General features: G+C 36.6%; 1 protein-coding gene across 3 annotated transcripts in view; it reads right to left on the reverse strand.

Moving 5' to 3' along the window:
- The window catches only part of LOC146455221 (uncharacterized), a 40,180-nt gene that overhangs the window by 4,900 nt on the left and 12,348 nt on the right, over window positions 1-22,932 (reverse strand). For all 3 annotated transcript variants that reach the window (XM_085094488.1, XM_085094490.1, XM_085094487.1), the window contains 27 exons: window positions 22,552-22,662; window positions 21,766-21,860; window positions 21,351-21,413; window positions 20,392-20,452; window positions 20,107-20,151; window positions 18,221-18,429; window positions 17,701-17,757; window positions 16,184-16,250; window positions 13,655-13,836; window positions 12,696-12,752; window positions 12,429-12,495; window positions 11,547-11,734; window positions 11,379-11,435; window positions 10,828-10,894; window positions 10,455-10,645; window positions 9,602-9,658; window positions 8,221-8,287; window positions 7,656-7,885; window positions 7,106-7,162; window positions 6,083-6,149; window positions 4,684-4,892; window positions 4,115-4,171; window positions 3,603-3,678; window positions 1,942-2,092; window positions 1,395-1,615; window positions 895-1,079; window positions 211-312 (listed from right to left, as the gene is read on the reverse strand). In XM_085094488.1, the coding sequence (XP_084950614.1) occupies window positions 211-312; window positions 895-1,079; window positions 1,395-1,615; window positions 1,942-2,092; window positions 3,603-3,678; window positions 4,115-4,171; window positions 4,684-4,892; window positions 6,083-6,149; window positions 7,106-7,162; window positions 7,656-7,885; window positions 8,221-8,287; window positions 9,602-9,658; window positions 10,455-10,645; window positions 10,828-10,894; window positions 11,379-11,435; window positions 11,547-11,734; window positions 12,429-12,495; window positions 12,696-12,752; window positions 13,655-13,836; window positions 16,184-16,250; window positions 17,701-17,757; window positions 18,221-18,429; window positions 20,107-20,151; window positions 20,392-20,452; window positions 21,351-21,413; window positions 21,766-21,860; window positions 22,552-22,662 (2,996 nt within the window). The remainder of the gene's footprint in view (window positions 1-210; window positions 313-894; window positions 1,080-1,394; window positions 1,616-1,941; window positions 2,093-3,602; window positions 3,679-4,114; window positions 4,172-4,683; window positions 4,893-6,082; window positions 6,150-7,105; window positions 7,163-7,655; window positions 7,886-8,220; window positions 8,288-9,601; window positions 9,659-10,454; window positions 10,646-10,827; window positions 10,895-11,378; window positions 11,436-11,546; window positions 11,735-12,428; window positions 12,496-12,695; window positions 12,753-13,654; window positions 13,837-16,183; window positions 16,251-17,700; window positions 17,758-18,220; window positions 18,430-20,106; window positions 20,152-20,391; window positions 20,453-21,350; window positions 21,414-21,765; window positions 21,861-22,551; window positions 22,663-22,932) is intronic.

Consider the following 22,932-nt stretch of genomic DNA (forward strand, 5'->3'; position numbering starts at 1 on the left):
TCGCAATCTACTTTTGAGAGTCATAAAAACAAAATTTTAAATTTTGCAATGTATTTTCTCTTTAGCATACAAAAAGTGAAAACGACACTCCTCATCCTGGGAAGAGCCAGTGCACGTAGATTCCACTGAATGGAGTACGCACCACATCTCCGACATCAGGAGCAAAGGAATAAAGACCGAAACACAAAATTTATACGCTGTGAATTGTACCTGTATCGATATCGCACCCGGTTCTCTTCTATCAATAACGTATGTCTCACAATAGGTGGAACGATAAGGTCCTCTTGACTCATCTCCAAGATACTCTTTCACCTGGTAATAGAAGAAATTTATCAATCCGTCAAGCGATTGACTGAACGATATAATGCTAGGTTAAAGAAGCCTTCTTGGTCGTGGCATCGTTTGGTAGTTGGGCATAAAACGTAGGAATCAAGCCAGGTTTTCAAACTGCGGTTACATTTGATCTGTTGGATCTCTTGGATTTCTTGATTTTTTCGAAACTCTCAAGAGGAGAAGAGATCGAAACCAACAGAAAGAGCAATTATTGAATGATCTGAAAATGCGAGGCTGACGTGACGCTGCCTTCAAAACCACGCTTGCTTAAATAACAGGTAAAAGGATTATTTACCACGACTGGGAGCTCTGAACTGAATAAGCAAAGACTATTTCATAGTTCAATGGCTCAACTTGTTTAAGATTTTGAAAAAAAAAAAAGACTGGAGGAGAAATGAAATTAGAGTTTGAAGGAAGCAACTGCAGCATGTGAGAATTGAGCAGCAGTACCTCCAAAAGGGTAAGGTTGGAGTGACGAAGCGTAAGATGCGCTTTCGAAAATAGAGTACTGTGGTCGCTACACCAATCGAAAACCGACTTTATCGAATTGGTATTTGTTACCTTTCCTCGGCGCTTCCTGAGATAATGTAGAAGATCACCGTACGGAATATATTCTGTTAACAAAAACATGGGTTCCTCCACAGTGCAGCAGCCGACCATATTAACGATGTTTTTGTGTGATCCGACGGCCTTCATCAGCTGAATTTCTTCAAGAAATTCTCTTCGTTGCTCGTTATCTGCCATACCTGTGTAGTAACAACACGAAGCAATTATCACTTACTTTGTTGTCAGTAATTGCTAAATAATGTAAACATTAAATTCACTACTCATTCGAGTTTTATTCAATTGATTTTTCCATCTTCTCTTTATCATTTGCAGCGCTTTTGTTTCATTCAAACTAAATTTACGGATGAAACTATTTGAATGCTTTTCTGTGTATTTCTTTGACAATCACTTTAATAGAAGACTCTTCTGCTCTAATATTAATACTGAAAATTCGTCTTAAAAAGGAGTCACTCCATTGACCGAAGCATCCAAACCTTTAAGTAATCCAAACTCACCATGTAGCATTTTGACCGCCACCGTTAATCCTGTAGACTGATTCAGGGTACCTTTCCTTAGAGCATTTACCGGAGGCATCATTGACAGCTTTCGTGACGGTGTATTTATTTCTCTGAGAGTTCCCTTGTACACCTTACCAAAGGCCCCCTCCCCAAGTTCGTCTTCCAAGGACACTAAGTCCCCATCTACTTCCCATTCGTCAATCATCAACGCATTTTTCCTGAAAATATAAAAATATGAATACATTTAAGTTCCACGCACGGAATCTTTCCACTCTACACAGCCCGAAACGGTGGGAAGAGTTATTTACATGGCTGTAGACGGGATTTAATGTTATTTTTTTTAATGGCAACTGGGTTAAGGGCTAGGATATCCTTTACGATTGGTCAAACCCTTCTAAGCTTTAGATTTTAACGTAATCATCCCAGTTTGATGACCTGAAAGGAAAGACTCAAGCCGAGTTAAGCATTTTAATTATTTCAGCGCCATGCAATGAAGTAATTAATAAGTATACACAGCAATCAGAAATTTTCTTTCACAACGTACCCGGAGACAATTCCTCTCTTCTTCCTATGTTTCTGATTGTCTCTGTAATTCCACACAATCAAAGCCAAGAAAATCACTGCCGCAATTATCAATCCCACAATGAGTCCACCAATTTCAGCTGGGGAGAGCTTATTGGTGACAGCAGCATTATCTACATAAGGGAAACAAGTTTCAATTTAATTATTAGCACACAGTAACGCAATTAGGTCAGCGTCGGCCAAGGATGTTGGGTGTACTTTGTGCGAACGATAAGTATAACGTGCGGCATTCATTGGAGAGAAGCCATGTTAGACTTGGTCTTTTTCTATGTTAAGGTTACCCGGTACCTTCAGAGGTGTCTTCAGAGGTGTCTCGCGTCAAAGCGATGTAGCGCGTCTGGGTTAAACTGTAGATACCTGAACCCTGACATCAAATTAAAGGCTTATAGAGCTGGCTATCCAACTAAACCAAAAATTTTGAAATAAAATGACTTGCCGAATTTTTAGCGTTGTTTTCTCGAATAAAATTTTTTCACTTGGAGGAGCCACTTCAAAGAGCTAAAACTCAAAAGGAAATTGTTCGTTTGCCTTCAAATTTGGACATTAGCTAGTTTAACATATAAACAACAAAAATATTTCTGCGAATTTTTTCTTTCGAATATATTTTTTCTCAGAGAGCGATTTTTGTACGATTACTCCACATTTTTTTCATCCTGTTTCGAAAATGCTCTATAACTTTTCAATGCGATTGAATATGGCAAAACGCAGACACGTTTTTTTGGCGCTTTGAGTCCAGAAACCGAGGAGCAAATTAAATTAGCAAAAAATAAAATTCGCGTTGACTTGTAGCTTTAAAAAGGTGATTCGGACGCTCGCAATTAGAGGTCGTGAAAAATTCGACAATTTATTTTATTTCAAAATTCTTGGTTTAGTTGGACAGCCAGCTCTATATCCTTTAATTTGATATCGAGGTTTAGATATCTACAGTTTCAACTGGATGCGCTACATCGCTTAAACGCGAGACACCTCTGAAGGTATCGGGTAACCTTAAGGGAAACTAAACCATTTAAAGGGTCTCCCTCGATACAAATCTAAAAGTTGCTCTGCGGCCGATATTAGACTCTTACCCAATTTCACCTTTTATCCTTTGATAATAAATAAAATATTTGCTCGCAAATAGATTTTTATGCCTTTTCTCGCCTTTGTTAGTAATTATTTGGATCGAGTGGTCCTGGGTCTTGGGGAAGAAGTAATTGAGATAAGGTATACCCCCTTTAGGTGCTTGTATCAGTCTAATGATCAATATGATCATACCATAGTTATTCGTCTCGGTTCAGCAGCGGATTAAGACGTGCTTTTGTTCTCACAACTCCTCCCCAGGGCCAACCGCCCTCCGTTAATGCATACCGTAGTGTTTCGTTTTCTGTGCCCTCAACTTTACTGGGCCAGATTATGTATCTATCAATGATTATTCAAACTGCATATTTCAAATAAAAGCGGCTATGAGCCTGTGCTCATAGCCATTTTGGTCCAACTCTGGTAGTCTTGATTCTTTGCCCAGTAAACTGAGCTTAGGCAAGCCAGCAAACATTACAGCCATTATCAGTTATACATGTTAGGATCGAAGGAAAAGGCATTAAAATCGCTATGATTATTACTCATATTTTAAGAAAGTTCATTTACTGTTTTCTTCTTTCCAAGCTAGGATAATCTTCTCATTTTTGCCAGTGACCGCAGACACAACGAACACTGGTGTCACCTACAAAACAAATGAACAATGCACATTTTTAGTTATTTATCTGTTTTTGTTTTCTTTTGTCCTTTTTTTTACATAACGGTAAGCACACAACGCTAAAATATTACGGACTTTTATTGTTAGATGTGGCAAATTCCAAAGAAGCTTAAGGTAATATAAAAAAAGCAGATGAAAAATCATGGAAAGGTTTTTTTCTGCATTAAATGAACGTTACAGTACTGATGCTAAGAAATCCGGCTAAATTCTCTGACACTGTTGCCATTTCTGAGTTGCTAAAACATGCTTGTCATCGTCAAAAATTCTCTAACTATATATAGCTAAATTCAAGTGCACATGATGATGATGACGACGACGATGATGATGATGATGATGATGATGATGATGATGATGATGATGATGATGATGATGATAGTAACAAACCCCTCTACAAACGTCTTACCTGGAATTCTACACTAGCATCTCGGTTGATTCCGCTGATCGTTACATTTGTATCAGACTGAAAAAAAACGCCAAAACGTCAAAAATACCTAAAGGGTGTCCAAATTAATCTTACAATAACATATTACGCAACTTAAATTATGCTAGGAGGATAAAAGAGACATCGGGGTTAACCTTTGTCTGTTGTACAAAATTCACAGTTTGGCTATTCGCTAATGAAGATTGTGTTAATTAAATCCAGGATGTGATCAAGAAGTTCAGTTAGAAGATTGTTTTATTTTTCTTTTTAACGTCGGGTGTAATAATTTTGCACAAACATTTTAACAGAGTAGTGAACTTAAAATTACAAAAAACTTAATGCAAAATTTGCATATAATACTTTTATTTAATTACCATTTTTTTGTATGGTAATGTCACTTCGATAATTCGGACTGTTTTACATTTAAGGTGTTACCTTGCAACTCGAGATATCGTAATTGCAATATACTTGTATTTGGTGTTTCAGTAGTTCGTTATCACAACCCACTGAATTATATTACAACAAATAAATTTAAAGCCTTTTCAACTTACGGTTTCAATAGCCATGTTTATATGTATTGTTCTTTTCCGGCGTTGTGGTAGTGCAGATGTACTCATCACTTTATACCTGTAGTGCTTCACTTCACTGTGGGTAAACAGTGGTTTCTTCCACCTCACCGTTGTGCTAAATGTATTGTTTTCACCAGGGACCAGTCCGTCATACTTTAATCCCATCACTTTGACAAGCTCCTCCTTGGGTTCTGGTAAATAGAATAAGTTAAGCCTCCGTTACACGTTGAAACTTTTAGCTGAAACTTTTTGCAACGTTGCTGTGAAACAAGTTTCAACAGGCGTTGCACCGCGTAACATGGTCGGTTTCGTAAAAAGTTTTCGAACTCCCGTTGCGAGACAAGTTTCACGAAAAGTAGAACCGCTTTCTACTTCTGCAACGGCTCGAAACGGTCGCAGTGGTGAAAAAACAAGAGTTTCAACGTGTAACACCACTTCGTGAAACTGGTTTCGTTTGCCGTTGCACACAAGTTTCAGCTAAAAGTTTCAACGTGTAACAGCGGCTTTATGGTTAACTATAATTGGGTCGTCCATGACTTTGATGTCGGAGGTGTTGAACAACGCGTTCTGATAAAACAAAGTAAAGAGTAAGTGAATTTCAAAGTGATCGACAAAGGTATGACCGCTCTCCATGGATTTCATGAAACAGAATAATAGTGCTTTTGTCTTTACAGGTAAAAACAAAAACAAAAAAATAGAAAGAAATGCCATTGTCCTTAAACAACTGAACGTGATAGAGTACAACACAGTCAAAAAGAATAGTTCAAAATTAACAAACTGAATGAAGAAGTGAGAAGGAGTGGCACAGCTCTTTACACGCTACTTCTGGTGCCAAACACGCCAGTAGAGCTTTTAGTGAACTTCAAACGTCTGTCTGATACGCTACAATTCAGTTGCACACAGAGGATCCGTTATTTATAACGCTTTAATACCATATTGTCAGAATGCTAACAGCACAGGAGGGGATGTAAGGAAAGTTCAAGGAACGCGCACACTGAAAAACCTTGAGTTAAACGTTGAATCCCTTCAAACATTTCGAGACAGGAACGAGGGTTTTGTTGTCTGTTAGACTGTTTACGTAATATTAGTATTTGTGTTATTAGTATAAACTATTTATTAGTATTACTTTAGTTTTCAAGACAATCGTGTTTTCTTAAAGTTGTAACACGACCCCACAAGCCACTGCTCTGAAAGTGATCGTGTATAAATAAACATTGTGGTATGGTATGGCATGGTACGGTATGGTATGGTATGGTATGGTATGGTATGGTATGGTATGGTATGGTATGCTATGGTATGCTATGGTATGGTATGCTATGGTATGCTATGGTATGGTATGCTATGGTATGCTATGGTATGGTATGCTATGGTATTTACTTACCGGGAGCGGTTATTCGGTATGTTTCTGCTTTTCCTATGATATGTTTGTTGGTATAAATGGGTGTCACCTGGGAAAATTGGACAAATAAACATTCAATAGTGAATCACATTTCCAACTCGCATCTTTCAAGTAAATTATTGATAACCTCTCACGGCCTGAGACATAATAATACACTAAAAAGAGCCACTCTAGCATAATCGTATTACTATTTATATCATATCATTATCCGACACATCACTTTAGAGTGCAAACAAGCACCAAATTGTAAGACTCTAATAAGTAAGGATTTAGAGAAACAATTTAAAATAAAAAAAAAAAATAGCGAAAAGAGACTACGTTTCTTCTACATTCTTCAGCACCGGGAAGTTCAATCATTGACACCTGTGAGCTTTCTAATTATGAATTCCACAACAAGTTTTGACGCTTCGACTTGTATAAATTAACTCCACTTGAACATTGACTTTTTTTTTTGCTTGAAAATGAAGCCAGGACGTCTTCGAAGCGTAGTCTCTTTTCGATACATTTTTTTAATTTTAAACTGTAAGACCGCGTATGAAGATTCCAAAGATTTGAAGAGAGAGGAATGACTTATAATTAACAATTTACTCAGCGTATCCGTCTGCTATACGGATGATAACTCAAATTTCACTTTTTTAATTTAATAATAAAAACTACCCAGGCGTGATACCTAACTTCCGGCTGAATGTCAACATAAAAAAATGTAAATGTGTTTTTTTATAGTTAATTTAGCTCGTTTTAAGGTACTTCACTGAAATAATTGGAAACGAATAATCCAAACTAGGCACAACAGGATGTTTTCCAATTTATAAAACTATATCGCCTAAATTTTGTGGCCGGTATTATTGAGAAAGCCGTATTAAGTTTTCCAAATAAATATAAAATTCAGTGGATTATATGATTATTTTGGTTTATAAAACATTGTTGAAAATTTTTTTTTTTTTATTTCCTAACCGAGACTTCGGCTGCCACAAAGGGCATAAGTTGATAGAACAGCGTATTTACCTTCAAGCTAATTCCCTCACGGGGCAATATTCCTGATATCTGTAATGACGTCTTGTTCTGTAGAACGGAGAAATAATGACTGAAAATACTTTTTAAAAAAATGGCAAAACTAAGTTAAAAAAAAGTCCGTGTGCCTCATTCTCTACTTGCCCAGTATTTTTTTTTTTTCGGTCAGAGATTAAGAAAACTTCGGCCTCAATGAAGAGTCATTGAATAGGGGCGACCTGCCTTATAATTGGTCAAGAGAACAAAAGAACGAACAACAAAGCCCTAAAAACAATGCAGCTGGAGATTTTAAGGGTCCCTTGAAAATAGAGCTTTAGAAAAGGTGAATTCCTACTAATCGAATAAGACTGCAATACACAAAGGGAGGAGAGTATTAGATGGACTAAATAGGTTCCGAACTTTGACATCAGTCATGATAATTATCATTTTCACTGAGCTGAAATCTAAATTATGCAAACCATCGACTTTGAGTTTTCCGTAATTACAGTTCCCAATAAATTACGCTTCGTATTATCATTTCATTACTATTTACGACTCAACTTACCAGTCCGATCTGAGAGCATCCCTTGTTATCTCTTTGCAAAGGTGCACAAGAAAGATCGTTTCGTAGATATCCACCATCAAATTTATAAGACACCGCGTAGGTGTCCGCATTACTATGCTTGAAAGAAGGAGATTGCCACGAAAATTTGACACTAAACGTGTTACTTTCTTCATCTTCAATAAACACTCCCACACTAAGGTTTCGAACCCGTAGTTCGTGGTCCCCGGGTGCTGTAAACGAGAGTGACAATATATAAGACTTGAATGAAAAGTACAGCCCTAAGTTATCTCTCTGTGCTTGTCTTTTTATCATTCACTGAGCAGTAACCAATCAAACGGGGTTTAAATCACAGGAACATTTTTGAATAACGATTAATTATCTCCTATGTCAGGATCCTAGCTTGTGAGTGGTTTAAATTTCCTCTCGACACTATTAGCCAGGCGTTGAACCCTTCCTTGATTCTTCAAACACAGTACAGTTTGAATAATTATTTCAAACCCAGCAAAGTTATCCCAATGGACTGTATTAAGATTACTTTAACTATACGGCTTAAATTAATACATACTTGGAGTGGTGATGGTTATTTTGGTTGCAATGCCAGTGATAACACTTGCCATAAATTCTGGTGTCACCTTAAAATAGAAAACATTGTCTTAGCCGTCTTGCTTTTCAATCATAAAAAAGATGGCGACTTTACGTATTTGGCGTTTTATGGAATCTGAAAATTGCATTTCGTTGCAATTTAACCCGTTCTTTTATTTACGTAGAGTTGTCCTTAAGTTGGAAAGCACGGGTGTTTTAGTATACGGCTTTTCTCCAAAAGACTTGATTGTGACTTGCTGTTCTCGTACTGAGGTGAGCTCATGAAAAACAAATTGGACCAGCTAAAACAATGACAGTCCATAAGCAGTCTTTAAAATTTGGCGACGTTGAGGAGTAGTGGTTAGATTGTCAGAATTTCAATGGAAATTTCGATCGAAAGATAAAAGGGTTGGTGGTTGGAGGCTAGGTTTGTCTCTGCATTGTCGTTGTATATCCTTAACCCAGAAACTCTCCACCACACTCTCTTTCTCTCTCTTTAACCTGGTGTATAAAGGAGCACCGACGACATACTGCTGAGGGTAACAATATAACAATAGAGTTGATGTTCGCGGTCGTAAATATGTTTTTGACCCGACTCAGGCTCATTTTAAAGTGAGTTGTGAGAAGGGCCTGAAAGATATTTACGCCCAAGAACATCAACTCTATTACTATTATAATAATTTCAGAGGGTATTTAGAAAAGGAATCAAAGACAGTACAGTAACCGATGCCTTAAACGCTCTCGATGAAGACAAATTTACATTCACTTCGCTGCTGGCCATGGAGCTACTATTACAGAGATTATTTTCACCATCGCCCACGACTTTCTGTAAGTCCCCTTCATCTAGCGGAGACGAATAAAAATTTGTTTCTTTGTTAGGTTTTTCAGCCATTTTGTAGCTCAAAACAATTTCTTTGAAATTAGCAGTGCTTCAGCCAAACAAGCAAGAAAACGGCGTAAACAGTTGAATGGTTTCCAGTTCTGATTGGCTGGCTACGTTATTTTCTTCTTATTATTAGCTCAGAGCAGCGGCCTAAAATATATTTAAGTCCGCTGAATTCTCCATTTTAGCTAGCCACAAAACACGCCGCAATGCCCGACCAAGTTATTATGATAGAAGAATAGGTGGAGACACAGTATCAATAGCGCTTGTTGCTCCAAACTTTAGAAAACGGGTTAAGCATCGGCCGCTTGGGTAACTTAGGTTTAAAGCGGACTTTTAAAATCGTTACACTTCGAAAACTGATATTGCTATTGAATAAAATATTTGTGTATAAAAATTCGAGTTTTTCCAGACCAAACTGAAGTGGATATCAGATATTTGCTCCCATAGGGCTTTAGTAGCTTTATTCAGTTTCTCTTACCTCTACTTCCACTTTGTCTCCAGGGATCAAGTCGTATACCGGAAAACTCGTCTCAGCCTGGTAACAAAAAGGGAAAGCAATAGAGTGTTACTTATAATTTTAATAAACTTAAATGTTCAAGAGATTTGGCTCAATCATATAACGACTTTCGTCACAGTTAAACGAGTTCAAGAAGCTTCACAAAACAGCATTTGGTTCAGTATCCTCAGTAACAGGAGTTGGCCAGTGCTGGCCGGTGATGGCCAAAAATTGGTTTACAAAGCGACGAAACGAAATGTCGACAGCATGGACATGCAAATATGTACGCATCACTTAAACGTAGATGCTACATGTTACCAGTGTAAACTGGGCAACATATCGCCATAAGAGAAACACTATCGCTTTAACCAAGGAAAGGAAAGGCCAACACTTTACAACGAAACTGTCAGAATTTGAACTACTCATGAATGCCACTTGTGGGCGATCTTAGAAAAACATGTCAGAGCCTTTTCAAGTAAATACAGGGCTATTCCCACATTTTCGTTACAAAATCAGAAAAATAAAACTTATCAATTTCTCATTTTTTTCCCAAACGTCTTTGGTCGTAGATAAAACATTCTCTAAACGGTGGCTGTTATTTTAAACGGCTGAAATAATAATCAAATAAGTCTAAAAGTTCGTAATTTGCGCAATTTTTTGCGCTCGCTCACGTTGTTCGCTTTCATTACTATCCAAAAGAAAACTAAGAAGGTACTCTTGGTTTAAGAATTTGAGACATTGTTTATTTTTTTATTTCGATGATTTTTCTGATCATTGGAAGTCATCCCAACTTTGTCGTTGGGATAATTTTGTTGCATCACATGTAATGTCTTACCTTTTTAAAGTTCAAACGTTTGTCCCTGTTTGGGTTACCCGAGCGAATGTAGGTAACAGCGTATTTCTTTACACTGGTGCCCTGAAAGAGCGGCCTCCGCCACGAGATTAAGAAATCCAGTTGTTCTGTTAAGCTGGTATTAAGCTCTTTGTATGTCATGTTTCGTACTTTTACAGTGTTTGGGTTGGGCTCTGAAATAAAACAGAGAGTTAGCAGCTAGTTTGTCTTGATCAAGGCGAGATTTTGTTGTTTACGTACAGATAGCTAAATGGCTTAGATGTATGCGATAATATTATAAATTATTTCAGTGGACGATGGTTGATGCATTCTGGGTGCTACGTGTTCTGTTGTATGAATTAGCGGACATGCTAACCTGGTGCGGTCGCAGTAACTTGGTCTTCCACCTTCTGTATGTATTGGTTGTCAAACACTGGTGTAACCTACAAAATATTGCAAACTAATAAGAACTATGTCAACCAATGTTGTTCAATCTTGTGGTAGCCAAAGACTGGATGCAACTTCATGAGTTTGAGAAAGGGTAATTCAAGAACTAGAAAATTAGTGGTGCTCTTGAAATGTTATGCTGTCTCTTGCCTAAAAAAAAAAAAATGGTTCTATAGCTTGTTAGTTATTTTTCATAACATTTCAACAAAATGTAATATTTAAAAATATTATATAAGACCTGTTGTAAGGCACCTTTGTTGATGGGGCCTAGAAATGCAGTCTGTTGAGCTTTTGCCGGAGGCAACTTTTCAAAATTCAAGAAAACCTCTTGGTAAAGACAAGTGAGAACGTTGACGATTTAAAGGGAAGATGGGGGAATTTATTTTTTTATTTGTTTGCCTTTTTGCAGTTTAAAATTTGTTATTGTTGTTTTTTAGTCGTTTCGGTGGTCTGGCTGCTTTATTCGTTTTTATAACGTACCTTAAACATTAGAAACTCCTTTGGTTTCATTCCCGATAGATAGAATGTTGGTTTATTCTGTGATCAAAAGAAAATAATAATATGCATTTACCTTATTGCATTACTCGATATATTCTTGGATTACTTAAAAGCTGTAACTTAAGAAATAGGTGAATTTCAATTTCTTACCACAGTTTTAACAACCGGCTTTTCGGCGTTATATCCCGTCAATTCGTACACAACTTCAAAGGAGCGGAACGTGAAATTGAAAGCTGGCCCAGTCCAAGACAAATTTAATGAGAAAGTACCATTTCCAAGCTCGGGTACAAATTTTCCAACTTGTATATTTTTCACTCTGACATCGTTATCTGGCGGAACTAAAGACAAAAAGAAAAAAAAAATGTTATAAAATGATCAACGGATTGTCGTACCTTTGACTTTTTTTGTTTGAGCAAGAGCCGGACGCTGAAAAACCTCTATTTCCTGTTGTCGTTTGTAAGTAAAGGCCATTCCTTCCCCTTAGTTCCCCCTTTTGAAAAGATTTCCTTAATAGAAACATTTTCATTTCCAGTTTCGTTCGTTTTTTGCCTAAAATTTACCTTGCAGCGATTTAGTATAACATAATACTTTTCAAGTGACTAGCTGCTTCAATGGCAACATGATGTTGAGAACCATATGTTTAAAATCTAGATTTACTATGACATTATTTTATTAACAGTATTATAGTGGTTTGGGATATTTTTAGTTAAATTGAGAGGTTTTCTGAGGTTTTGGAGAAATTGGAGAATCCAGTATGGGGGTCTAGGATGGCGGCTGTGTAAAAACAAATGAAGTGCTTCTAATTCCTTATGACGTCACCATCCCATTGAGTGGACCCCTAAAGAGACTGTGTCACACGTGCTAAATACCCTCCTAGTTTCATTATCATGACTTTAACGCTTTGAAGTTTTTTTTTTTTTTATCACTGGGGAGAATGTGGGTGGGTGAAAAGGAGAGGGGAAGGAGGAGCCGCAATGTGCCTACTCTTAGGCTAAGCGATCGATATGAATGAATTAAATTAATTCTTAATACCAGGTGCCCTTGTAATTGCAGACGCTTCTTTTCCTTGGACCCACGCGTGTTCGTATAGTGGCACAACCTAACCAAAAAAAAAAAAACCAAGATTCGTTTTGATGAATATTAAAAGTATTGATTTGAAACAGCCATCTTCCAGAAGGGTCAAGCCCAAGAGTCCATACAAGCAAAAAGAAATGCAAGACCAAGTTCAAGAAGAAAAATATTATCATTACTGTGGAAGCAAAGATAAGTGTAGTTAAGTATAGATAATGGACGACTTACCTGATAGTCCATCTGCTCTCCATGCAGTATACCGGAAATTACAAAGTGAGTTGTATTCTGTAAAATAATTCATGCATAGAAAATGATCATAGTCAATGATTACGTTGCAAGCACAGGACAGAGATTCAGATTAAAAATGTCCTTTAGACAAAGTCCTTAAAATATATAGATCTCAAAATCTTATTGATGATTACTTTCAGAAAATTAAGCTAATAAGGGGCAAACTTGATATTAAACAATTAAAGAGGCGATGTCGTGGGATTGAATCCGTCTTTTTGGTCACAACTATGCTGGAACGGGTCCTCAGTAGAACGCCAGGGAAAGATACCAAATGATTCCCATAAACCATAATCTGTTTTATCAACTGTTCTTAGACACAAGGGAAGGACTTGAAAATTAGCTATCCTGAGCCCAGTTGTTTAAATTCCGATTAAGCTAATCCTGGGCAACATAAACTTTGATTCCAGCTCATGAATGCGTATGAATACTTAGTAATTATTCTTCAAAAATATTTCTGTCCCTCACTTTTTACTTAGAGTTTCTTAACCATTAGCTGAAAATAAGCATCTAAAAAGATTTTTATGAGGGAGTTGAAAACCTTGGTTAACTTTTAATCGTAGATTAGCGTTAATCGGCTTTCGAGCAACCAGCCCCTGGGCCTTAGACAGTTATAAATACTTTTAGTATGGTAGCTTTAATGCTTCCATGATTGTAAGTGTTACTTTTTTTTGGCTTTTCAAGGTGTTACTACAAATAATGTTTAAGACCCTCGACCGTACCGGTATCATATTGTACCGCATGGTCTAGTTAATCTAGTCTTCTTAAGATATCACAATTCCCGTTTGGCCAAGAAAAAGTAACCGTAGTAAGGAGATGATAGACAGAGAGAGTCCTAAAGCATTTTTATTTGTTTGCAAACCAATGACTGAGTTGAGACAAGTGAAGCGAACAACACTCACGATTTTGCCTCCAGTGCTGTTTTTGTTCCCAACCTTGTAAGAAAATAAGTACTCAGAGAGCACGCTATAATTAAAGGTGGGTCTCTGCCAAGATATGTTTACAACAAAGCTGCCTCCTCCTGCCGTCAGAAAGAATCGTCCCGCTGTTAAATTACGCACTTTTACTTCATCTGGATCGACACCTGTGGAGAAATGAAATGGAAGGTTGTTTTATTAGATTATTGTTCGCCAAGCTATTCAGCAATAATTTGCAGTTATTACTTTTCGCATATGAAACCGTAAGTTGTGACAGTACAGCAGTTTCCTGTGAAAGTATTCTGATTGTATTATACAATGTGTTGTGCCAGTGAATCTTTAAGTGTGACACACTATTTTTTTTCCAAAGTTGGGGTTATTTCGTTTCTGTTTCTTGACATTATCCCAAAGAATATATTTCTTCTCGCGTTCATAACCTTTATACACTGGGAATTAAGTCAAAATAAAATCATCAATTAAGATGACACAATTTAAAGAAAGTGGTATAAGCTAAAGTGCACTTGGGTAAACTATTGTGCATTCCCAATATTACACACTACTGAGATTAAATGAGAGGAAAATGGTGGGATGAGAATGACTGGTGGTATCTGACTCTAACTGACAGGGTATATTGTGTTGGACAACCTCATACGGTCTTCTAGTTCAATTTCCAGTCGTGTGAAATCTGTATCAAAGCAAAAGTACAATTAAAAATTCTGTGGTCTCATTAAGACGGCCCTGAACTAAATAGCCCATCCCATCCCATTTTTTTTTTTTTTTTAACAAGCATGATAAAGTGATCGGGTAGAATCATATTTACAACGTGTCGGTGTTCTCATGAAACCATCATCAGGTCAAAATATAATGTTCAACAGATAACAAGAATATTAATGTTCAAGTTCAAGTTCAAGTCCCTTGAGGCTAGGTGAAGAGTTTTGCTTTTATCGAGTCACTTTGAATATTTAGACACGGTTTGTGCTCACGAATAAGGAACATTTCGTAGAGAAGACAATCAAATTTGCTGGAGCATTTCTTAAGAATGTGAAACATATTAGATGTTATTGTTCTTGATGGATGTTGACTTTGGCTGTGATTGAATATTGATCCAGATCTTTTATGCTCATCGATTCGTTGGTAAAGATGCCAGCGCGTGTAACCAACATAGCTGGCATCACACCAACTGATTGTTCGTTGATCAACGCGGGCTTGATTTCTTTATGTTTGAGAGTAGTAAGTTCCTTCTTTTCTATTTCTCAGTATCCCTGTTGGCCTAAAAAAAAAAAGGTTTGTTTTACTCTCTTATACCTCTGACGAATTAGCTGAGTGTTTTTCTGGATCGATACCTAATGTTTCTTTCTTTCTTTCTTTTTTTGTTTGTTTGTTTGTTTGTTTTTTTTTGTTTTGTTTTTTTTTTGCTTGTGCGCTTTTTGGCTGTCGGGTCCGGGTGTTTTGGTATTTGTTCTGGGTTTCCTTTGTAAAAGTGCTAGGCAAGCAAAGAAATTTTCTAGGGATATACTGTTTTCTTGAACGTATACAGTGGGAAAGCCGGTTTATTATCTGTAACTTTTCTGAATAGCGAGAGAACCAAGAAAATGTTTATTTGGCGTGTATCATGTTTAAAATCAGTTCCTTTATTTATCTGATATGACAGTTTCATGCTGTCCAAAGTCCATTATATTTAGCCCGATATTATTAATTATCAAATTTAAGTCGTTCTTGTATCGCCAGGAAGATTTGTATCCGCTGTCTCCGATACATCATCTTCGGATAATGATGCAGGCTGAAAGAAAAGAGGACGAAGAAAAGACAACCGTGTGCTAATATTATGGAATGCAGCAATTCGAGTATGATTGCCTAACAAAAATATTTAGGCGAAGTTGCAGTAATAAGTAACGAAAACTGGAATCGATAGAAATAGAGATAGAACTGCTTATGCACACACAGAAGAAATAGAGGATAAACTTGAGATTTTTCGGCTACCTTTTCCGAACTTTTCCATGCCGCCAAAATGATAAGATGACGTCACGACAGGAAAATTACGAAACACGAAATTACCCGGCTCAGGTAGTTGCTGTTTGAGTAATTACGCACTTTCGGGCATCCTTTTTGTTTGGTTGATCTAAATTTAATTTCTTCTTGAAGCTTAGGGTTCAAACACATTAACTTGAGGCTTAAACGTCTTGCAAAAAAAAATAATAAAATAAAATAAAAACGATTCCTGTTGCAGTACCACTTTGACGTCACGCTGAAGTTACCTTGTGATTATTAGCAGCTGGTGGCATTGCTATCTCGTGTTCAGATGGTTAGTTCGTTTATCTACTTACAACAGACGTGGATGGAGGAAGGTAAAGAGAAGAGTTTCAGAGCAAGCAGAACAAACAACAAGAAAGGAAGACAAGATGATAAAGAAACATTAAAGAGGGATATATTGAAAATTAACAACGTCTACATTGACTTTATTCCATAGATCCTGTAAAATTTACTCGTGCATCCATTCGGGGATTTTTCTCTTACCAGGGGTAGTTATATTAATTTCATTCCAAGCTGATGAAGGACGTCCATCTCGAAAAGCTGCTCTGACCTGTTTAACAATGAAAAAGGTTAAATATAACTGGCTGAGTTCGTTGACACGTTAAACATCGGCCTTATCGTTGCTATTAACAACGAATGTTTCTTTCCCTGGATTAATGCCATACAGAAACAGTTTATCACCACGCACTCTGAGATAATACCTCGAGCTGTATGTTTACATTCATTAGACTGGCTAAAACTTACAGAAATCCAGTTTCCTTCCGAAATGTGACGAGAGTTTTCAACCAAGTTTAAATTATCATTGGGTAACGTTAATTGCAAGTTTGCACTCAACAGTTCCAGTCAACTACACTTTGGGCTAAGGTAAATTTTCTCAAAAATTAATTATGATATATATTTTTTTTCTTCATAGAATGATAAACCAGCTAAGATACCCAGCGATTCATCCTTGGAGACCCATTGCCACATAGTTGGGATAGAGCAAAGATTTCACGGGCTAAATCGGGACCACCTAAGTTTACAAGAAGGGCGACAAGAGCTCCGGGCTCCATCCCTACTATATATCTTCCCTTGGGTCTCCAAGGATTGTAGAAATTTTAAAATAACTGAAGCTTAACCCTCTGGAGTGGAAGAGCTGGTGGAGGAGGGTGTTAGGTTAGGACGACATAAGAAGCACAAGCCATCAAGCCAATTGATTTTGCTCACCATTTTTTTTTTCCTGTGAAAGATATTAAATGCTAACAAAAATGAGCAATTTGTTCTGAAGTAGAAATTATTCTACATGACAAGCATAAAAGACATTTAAATCATATTGCTAATGTTTAGGCAATAAATTCCATCCCTTAGTAAAATCCAAGTTGGGGACATTTCAGCCACAATTTTGGTGACGTCATAAGCCGTCAGAATCGTTATTACCCATATAGGACGGTGGTATAAGTTTTTTGGTTGTTCGCCCAGGCGTTAAAATAACAAGTAACGTTCTTCATTTGTTCTTACAGTGCAACGAACTCAACTGGGGCCACCCAACATTGATCAGCCAATCACAGGTCACGTTTACAACAAAGGAGTCTGGCTTTGGTAGTTTGTTAACCAATCAAAAACGAGAACATTTCTTTAAATTTTAAAGTATTTTTTTTTTCGGTGGCCCCGGTTGAGTTCGTTGCACTGTAATACTTTATTTATCTTTTCTTAGTGGGAATAATTTTTCATTTCACCGTGTGAGCTTTCCAAACGGTTCCACACAGAGACAGGCCGTTAAGTAAGAATGAACGATCACTCATAAAATATGTTGCAGTGAATGAGCTTTTTGAACCAATGCCTTGTCGCCCGCCTTATTGGACGCCTCACTTTGCCTCGCTTTAGTTATTACGTTTCCCTTCTTTGACAATCAAATAATAATAACAATTATTATTATTATTATTATTATTATTATTATTATTATCTTGTATCTTTCATTTATCTAATTAATATTGATCTAGTAACGTTGCTATATCCCTTACCTTGATTTTGTATCTTGTCCCTGGTAAAAGGTTCTCAAAAGAGTAAATAGTGTTAACCTGCAGATTAATATTGATTACATTAAAATGAGTCGAGCAAGCATAATCTAGACTTCGTTATGTAATATTTATTATAAAAAATGTCGTCAACGCTTAAATATAACGCTTTTAGGCGATACAAATTATTAAAGGAGCTTTAACATTACTGAAGGTTGTTTAGGATGTGAAAACTTAGGGATAAAAAAAAGCTCTGTAGAACGAATGCCAACTAGCGCCCCTTCTGTAATAGTTTCCAATTTTTTTTCGGTTTTCGAAAAGAGTAGTTTTTTAAAAACACTGTCCAACCCTGTCAAGCGCATTTTTTTGTTGCTCTAGTACGGGTTGTCAAAAACGCTGACGTCATTATGCCTTCATTTTTTATTGTCAACTTGTTTTAAAGACCGAAAAAGGCGTTTCACAGAGGAAGGAATACGAAATCGAAAAAATATATACATGATAAAAATCGTAAATATTAGCCACTTACGGTAGAAGCGTGTGTGTCAAAAACGAAAACTGTTGGCTGTTTTTCTTTGTCCATTTTCACGAAGTATCGCTGTACATCCTTGAATGGATAAATTGGGGGATCCCACATCACCGTGACTCGAAATCTGTAGTCTTCTTGTGCTGTGAAGGGGCTCACTGTTCGGATATTGCGGGCTATCCGGTCTTCTATGGGTGCGTCAGGTGGGTCAACTAAATAAAGAAAGCGGGTGAAAGAAATGTAGAAATGTAAATATGAGAGGGACGCCCCATTACACACATTTTTCTGTGTGGTTGCAGGGTCCCATCAGCTCACGCTTCGCGCTCTGCCAAGTGTTAGGAAACTCGATGAAACACAGCTTTACCCTTGAACACAACATTTAATGGCCATTAGAAATCGATATACATCGATATATTGACGTCCGAGCGAGATTTCAACACTTTCGATTTCCGAGCTACAAAGACGCGAACTAGGGCACGTGACTTACAAAGCTAACATACTAGGGTAGGGTAGGGTTAATCATAGTCGTAAGTCCAGTCTCTCAAGTTTCTTAACTTCCCTTAGAGATCGGGTGCGACGAGCTGTAATACCAAGTACGTACTATTCTATCTGGTGCCCTGTCATGTAGTTTCATGGTATCACATTCACGCACGTCACACTTAATGACGTAATATTTCATAATATGTCAAATTCTACTGCATAAAAGTCATGTGGATGTCGAACAATTCCATTGCATGTGATGTCAGCCTTTGCCATTTCCGATGACATCTTGAGGATAATTTTTGAAAGTTTTTATTATTATCATATTATTATTATTATTTTTATTATTGTTATTATTATTATTATTATTATTATTATTATTAATAGTAATAGGACTGAGTGGAGTACAATTCAGGGAGTAATCGGGCGAGTAATTTGAAACTACGAGCCTGATTACCCCTGAATTGTACGACACGAAGTCCTGTTACCAATTAATTGTGCCAATAACAAAATGCGAAAATCTCAGTCTTGGAATGTCCAGTTGAAGCTGGACAGTTTACCTGGTCACAATTTTTTCATTGATTTTGATTGGTTATCATGTGCCATGTAGTGAAATTGCATTGGCTGGTGGCATTTCCTACTTGATTTTCATTGGTGTCCGATTACAAGCTTCTAGTAATCGGACAGGTCAAATCGGACAGTTTTGGAGTTACATAGCAAAATTAAGCTATAAATATGGGCTATAAAGAACCAATCATATTCAAGCATTTTGTTATTGACACAATTATTATTATTATTATTATTATCATTATTATTATTATTATTATTATTATTATTATTATCATTATTATTGTTATTATTATTAATTATTATTATTAGTAGTAGTAGTAGTAGTAGTAGTAGTAGTAGTAGTAGTAGTAGTATACGAACAAGAAGTGATTTAAAAAAACATTTAACTATAAAAAAGCGATAAAATATTTCTTAAAATCATTTTATGATTAAAAAAAACTTTGCTGCTTAGTATCAGTCTATAAATACTAAAAAAACAACAATAGGTGATTAAAAGCTGTAACGTGAGAAAAAATTTAAAATATTCGCTTCGTTTAATATTTTTAATTTTTTTATCTTTGTATTATGTATTATTATGGTTTTAATGACCGAAACGTCTTAAAACGGATAAAAAAAAACCGCTGTAGACCTATTTAGGCATTGTTGATTCTTCTAAATGTACCTATGTTAGGATCGATTAAGCCAAATCTGCGTTTACAAATAAAGAACAAACTTTCATATCCAGAGTACCGTGTGAAGCAGTTAAACGTCCAGCAGGTAAACGCGGGCACGCAACATTTTGTTTACAGTCACGGTTCATTAAATGAAGTTAACTGTAAAACTGCAGTTTTTAGACTTACATTCGTAGCAAATGCTTGTTGGGAAATCCCTAACGTTTTGGCAGCCTGAAAGGTAATAGAACAAACCATATTCAGCAACTGTTACAACTTAAACTTGTAATACGGAAGTCATTTTTTAGCCATCCGTTGAGGTATTAAATTAATGGATGGATGATTGATTGAACGACCACTCGATTTATCGAGCGAGTGTTTAATCGGTCGTCCGGTCGGTCGATTGACCAGTCCACGATAGGTAATATTTTGAATTGAGCCAACTTGAGTAGTAGTACATGGGTAAATATCTACCTGGATAAGTGAACCTTAATACAGTTGGATCACCAGCACTGCATTCAATCAAGGAATAAACCTGTAAAACAAAGGTTACACAGCCATGTTTCATAATAACAACATTGTTCAAGCAAAACTTTCTACACTTACAAACTATTTTAGTTAATGAAACTTTTGTTTAATGACAAAAGCACGGAGCAGTACAGTAAAAATACAAAAACAGTCCCATATATTTAATAGTAATTAGTATCTTACGAAAAAAAACTGTGCTACACAAAACAACAGCTAACAAAAGAAAACAAGAAAACAACTACAAGGTTTACACAAAATTTGTGAGTTAAGTGCAAAGTTTTTATTATGAAAATTAGTTTTCACTCATACGCAAACAAAACTAACTTTCGTATGAAAAGCTTTTGCACTTAGCCTCGCTTTCATAATGAGGTTCACAGCAACTCGGAAATGGCCAATTGCATTATGGAGACAAACATTATGTGTTAAATTAAACTTGGACAGGTCTCTCCAATTAATATAGCGAGGTTAATTCTGAGCTGTCAGGCTTTTCTAATGAAATACCGCTTAAGAAAGACTTTCTGAAAACATGTTTTTTAGGAATCGATGTACCAAATAGAGCTTCTCTAACGTGACGGGGAGTAAAATTAACATTAGAGTTTTTACTAATTCAACCATGCCTTGTCGAGCCAAAGCGACATTGCGGGATAACTTGATAATACTGCTGAACAGTCTCAATTAATGCCTTATGGTAAATTTTGTCGGCTTCTGAGTCCGTAGGTAAAAAGATTTGTAGAATATTTTAAGTACACTGACTTAAGATTTACAATCTTGGACTTTTGCAAACATTTAGGTGCTTGCATTTGCAACTTTGAGAGCAAACACAACGAAACAAAGGTGCAAAAGTTCTAAGTTACTTTAACTTAGCTTGTTAACTGTATTGAAAAAAGATCTATATATTGTCTTACCCTAAGTGTAAGAACACATTTCACCAGCTTCTGGTATATGTAAAGTGAAAAAGTCGTCTCGAGCTGTTAAAAGAAGTTCCAATGAAATGTAGCGTTAATTTGAAAGGAATACGTTAGTTTATCATCAATTATTTTTATTATTATTTTGTTCTTTTGAAGAAGTTGTTATTCACACCTGGAATACTTCATTTGTAAACGGCATACGGCCAGTACATTGCCACGATTAAAACAATTACCATGATGATAAGCAACGATTAGTTGTGTGATAAGTGGGGTAAGGTAAGACTCAAATGCAACATGCTGCCTGAAAATTTCGGGATTGGATTCTACATCTTTTCTTTTTACTTGCTGTGCTTTTTCTTTTTCTTTTTTTTTTCCCTTTCACCAAGGCATGTGTTTAATTCAGCTGACTCACCCCGTTAGTCTCCCTCAGCCGACGGAAAAAACCGCCTGGGCAGTTAGATCCTGGTTCCACTTCCATGGCAAACTTTGTCACGAGATGTCGATGTTCTAAAGTCATTAAATCAAAGAGCTAGCGATTAGTTCCAATATGAAATTGAGACCAAAAAACAGTGCACCACAACGTTCGAGTAGTGACTAGACAACTGAGAATTGCAAGATAGTCTTATGAAGAGATTTATCAGCGACGGTAACAAGGTCACAATTACAGATGTAGCTTTAAAGTGTAAAGGAAGACGACTGGAAGAAATTTGGGTTGGGAAGAGGAAGAAACCGTCTAAGAGGATCAACAGTAACCGAATATCATCTAACTTAAAATTTTATTAGTTGTCATTTTATCTGATTTTATTATATCCTTTTTGTTAATTAAGTGTCACGTGTGAATGTAGAAATGCTAAGGCCAAACTGACTTGGTACAATTTAAAAGTATAAATTTCTTCTGTTGAGATAACAGACTAGTATAGTTTTGTAGAAACGAGTTGGGTATATACTGAGTACTTTCTTAGTCGTTGATTAAAAAAACTGAGTTTAAATCCCGTACAATTGTACTAGACTGCTTTAAACTTTTGCTTTGAATAACCGGATGATGACTTTTGTGTTGTACTGCTGTTTCCAAAGAATTTCAATCTTTTTTAGCCGCGAATGGTCACTTAATTAATGTGCGTGATTGTTGGTTTTTCTGAATTCCCATTTAATTGGTTTCATGCATTTCCTGGATTGCAAGTTTTCCCTTTCCACCTACCATTTGAAGGAATCCAAGAAGCAGTCAACTTGACTTTATCTCCGCTCTTGGCAGCATCATACACCAAACTGTCCAGCGTCAAATTTGCAACGTAATCCGGCTTCGATAGGGCTAAAATAAACAATTTAAGGGAAATATCAATATAAGATTGAGCTAGTTGTGCGGATTAAAATACACGAGTAAGGACGCAGTGCGCTTTCATTGTAAGCCTGCCACACTGTTGCAACGGGCCTAACAATTCAGCCGTGACTGTGCCAACTGAGTTTTCTGCTGTACTAAAGGTAGGTATTTACATTAACTAGTTGATGAAAAGGGGTGAAAAAAGAATCATATACCGCTTTTTCAGGATCGGAGCATAAGGCCCTCAAAACACACAAGTAC

The sequence above is a fragment of the Pavona decussata genome, unplaced genomic scaffold (assembly GCF_977016875.1).
Source record: "Pavona decussata unplaced genomic scaffold, jaPavDecu1.1 SCAFFOLD_281, whole genome shotgun sequence".
Classification (NCBI taxonomy): Eukaryota; Metazoa; Cnidaria; class Anthozoa; order Scleractinia; family Agariciidae; genus Pavona; species Pavona decussata.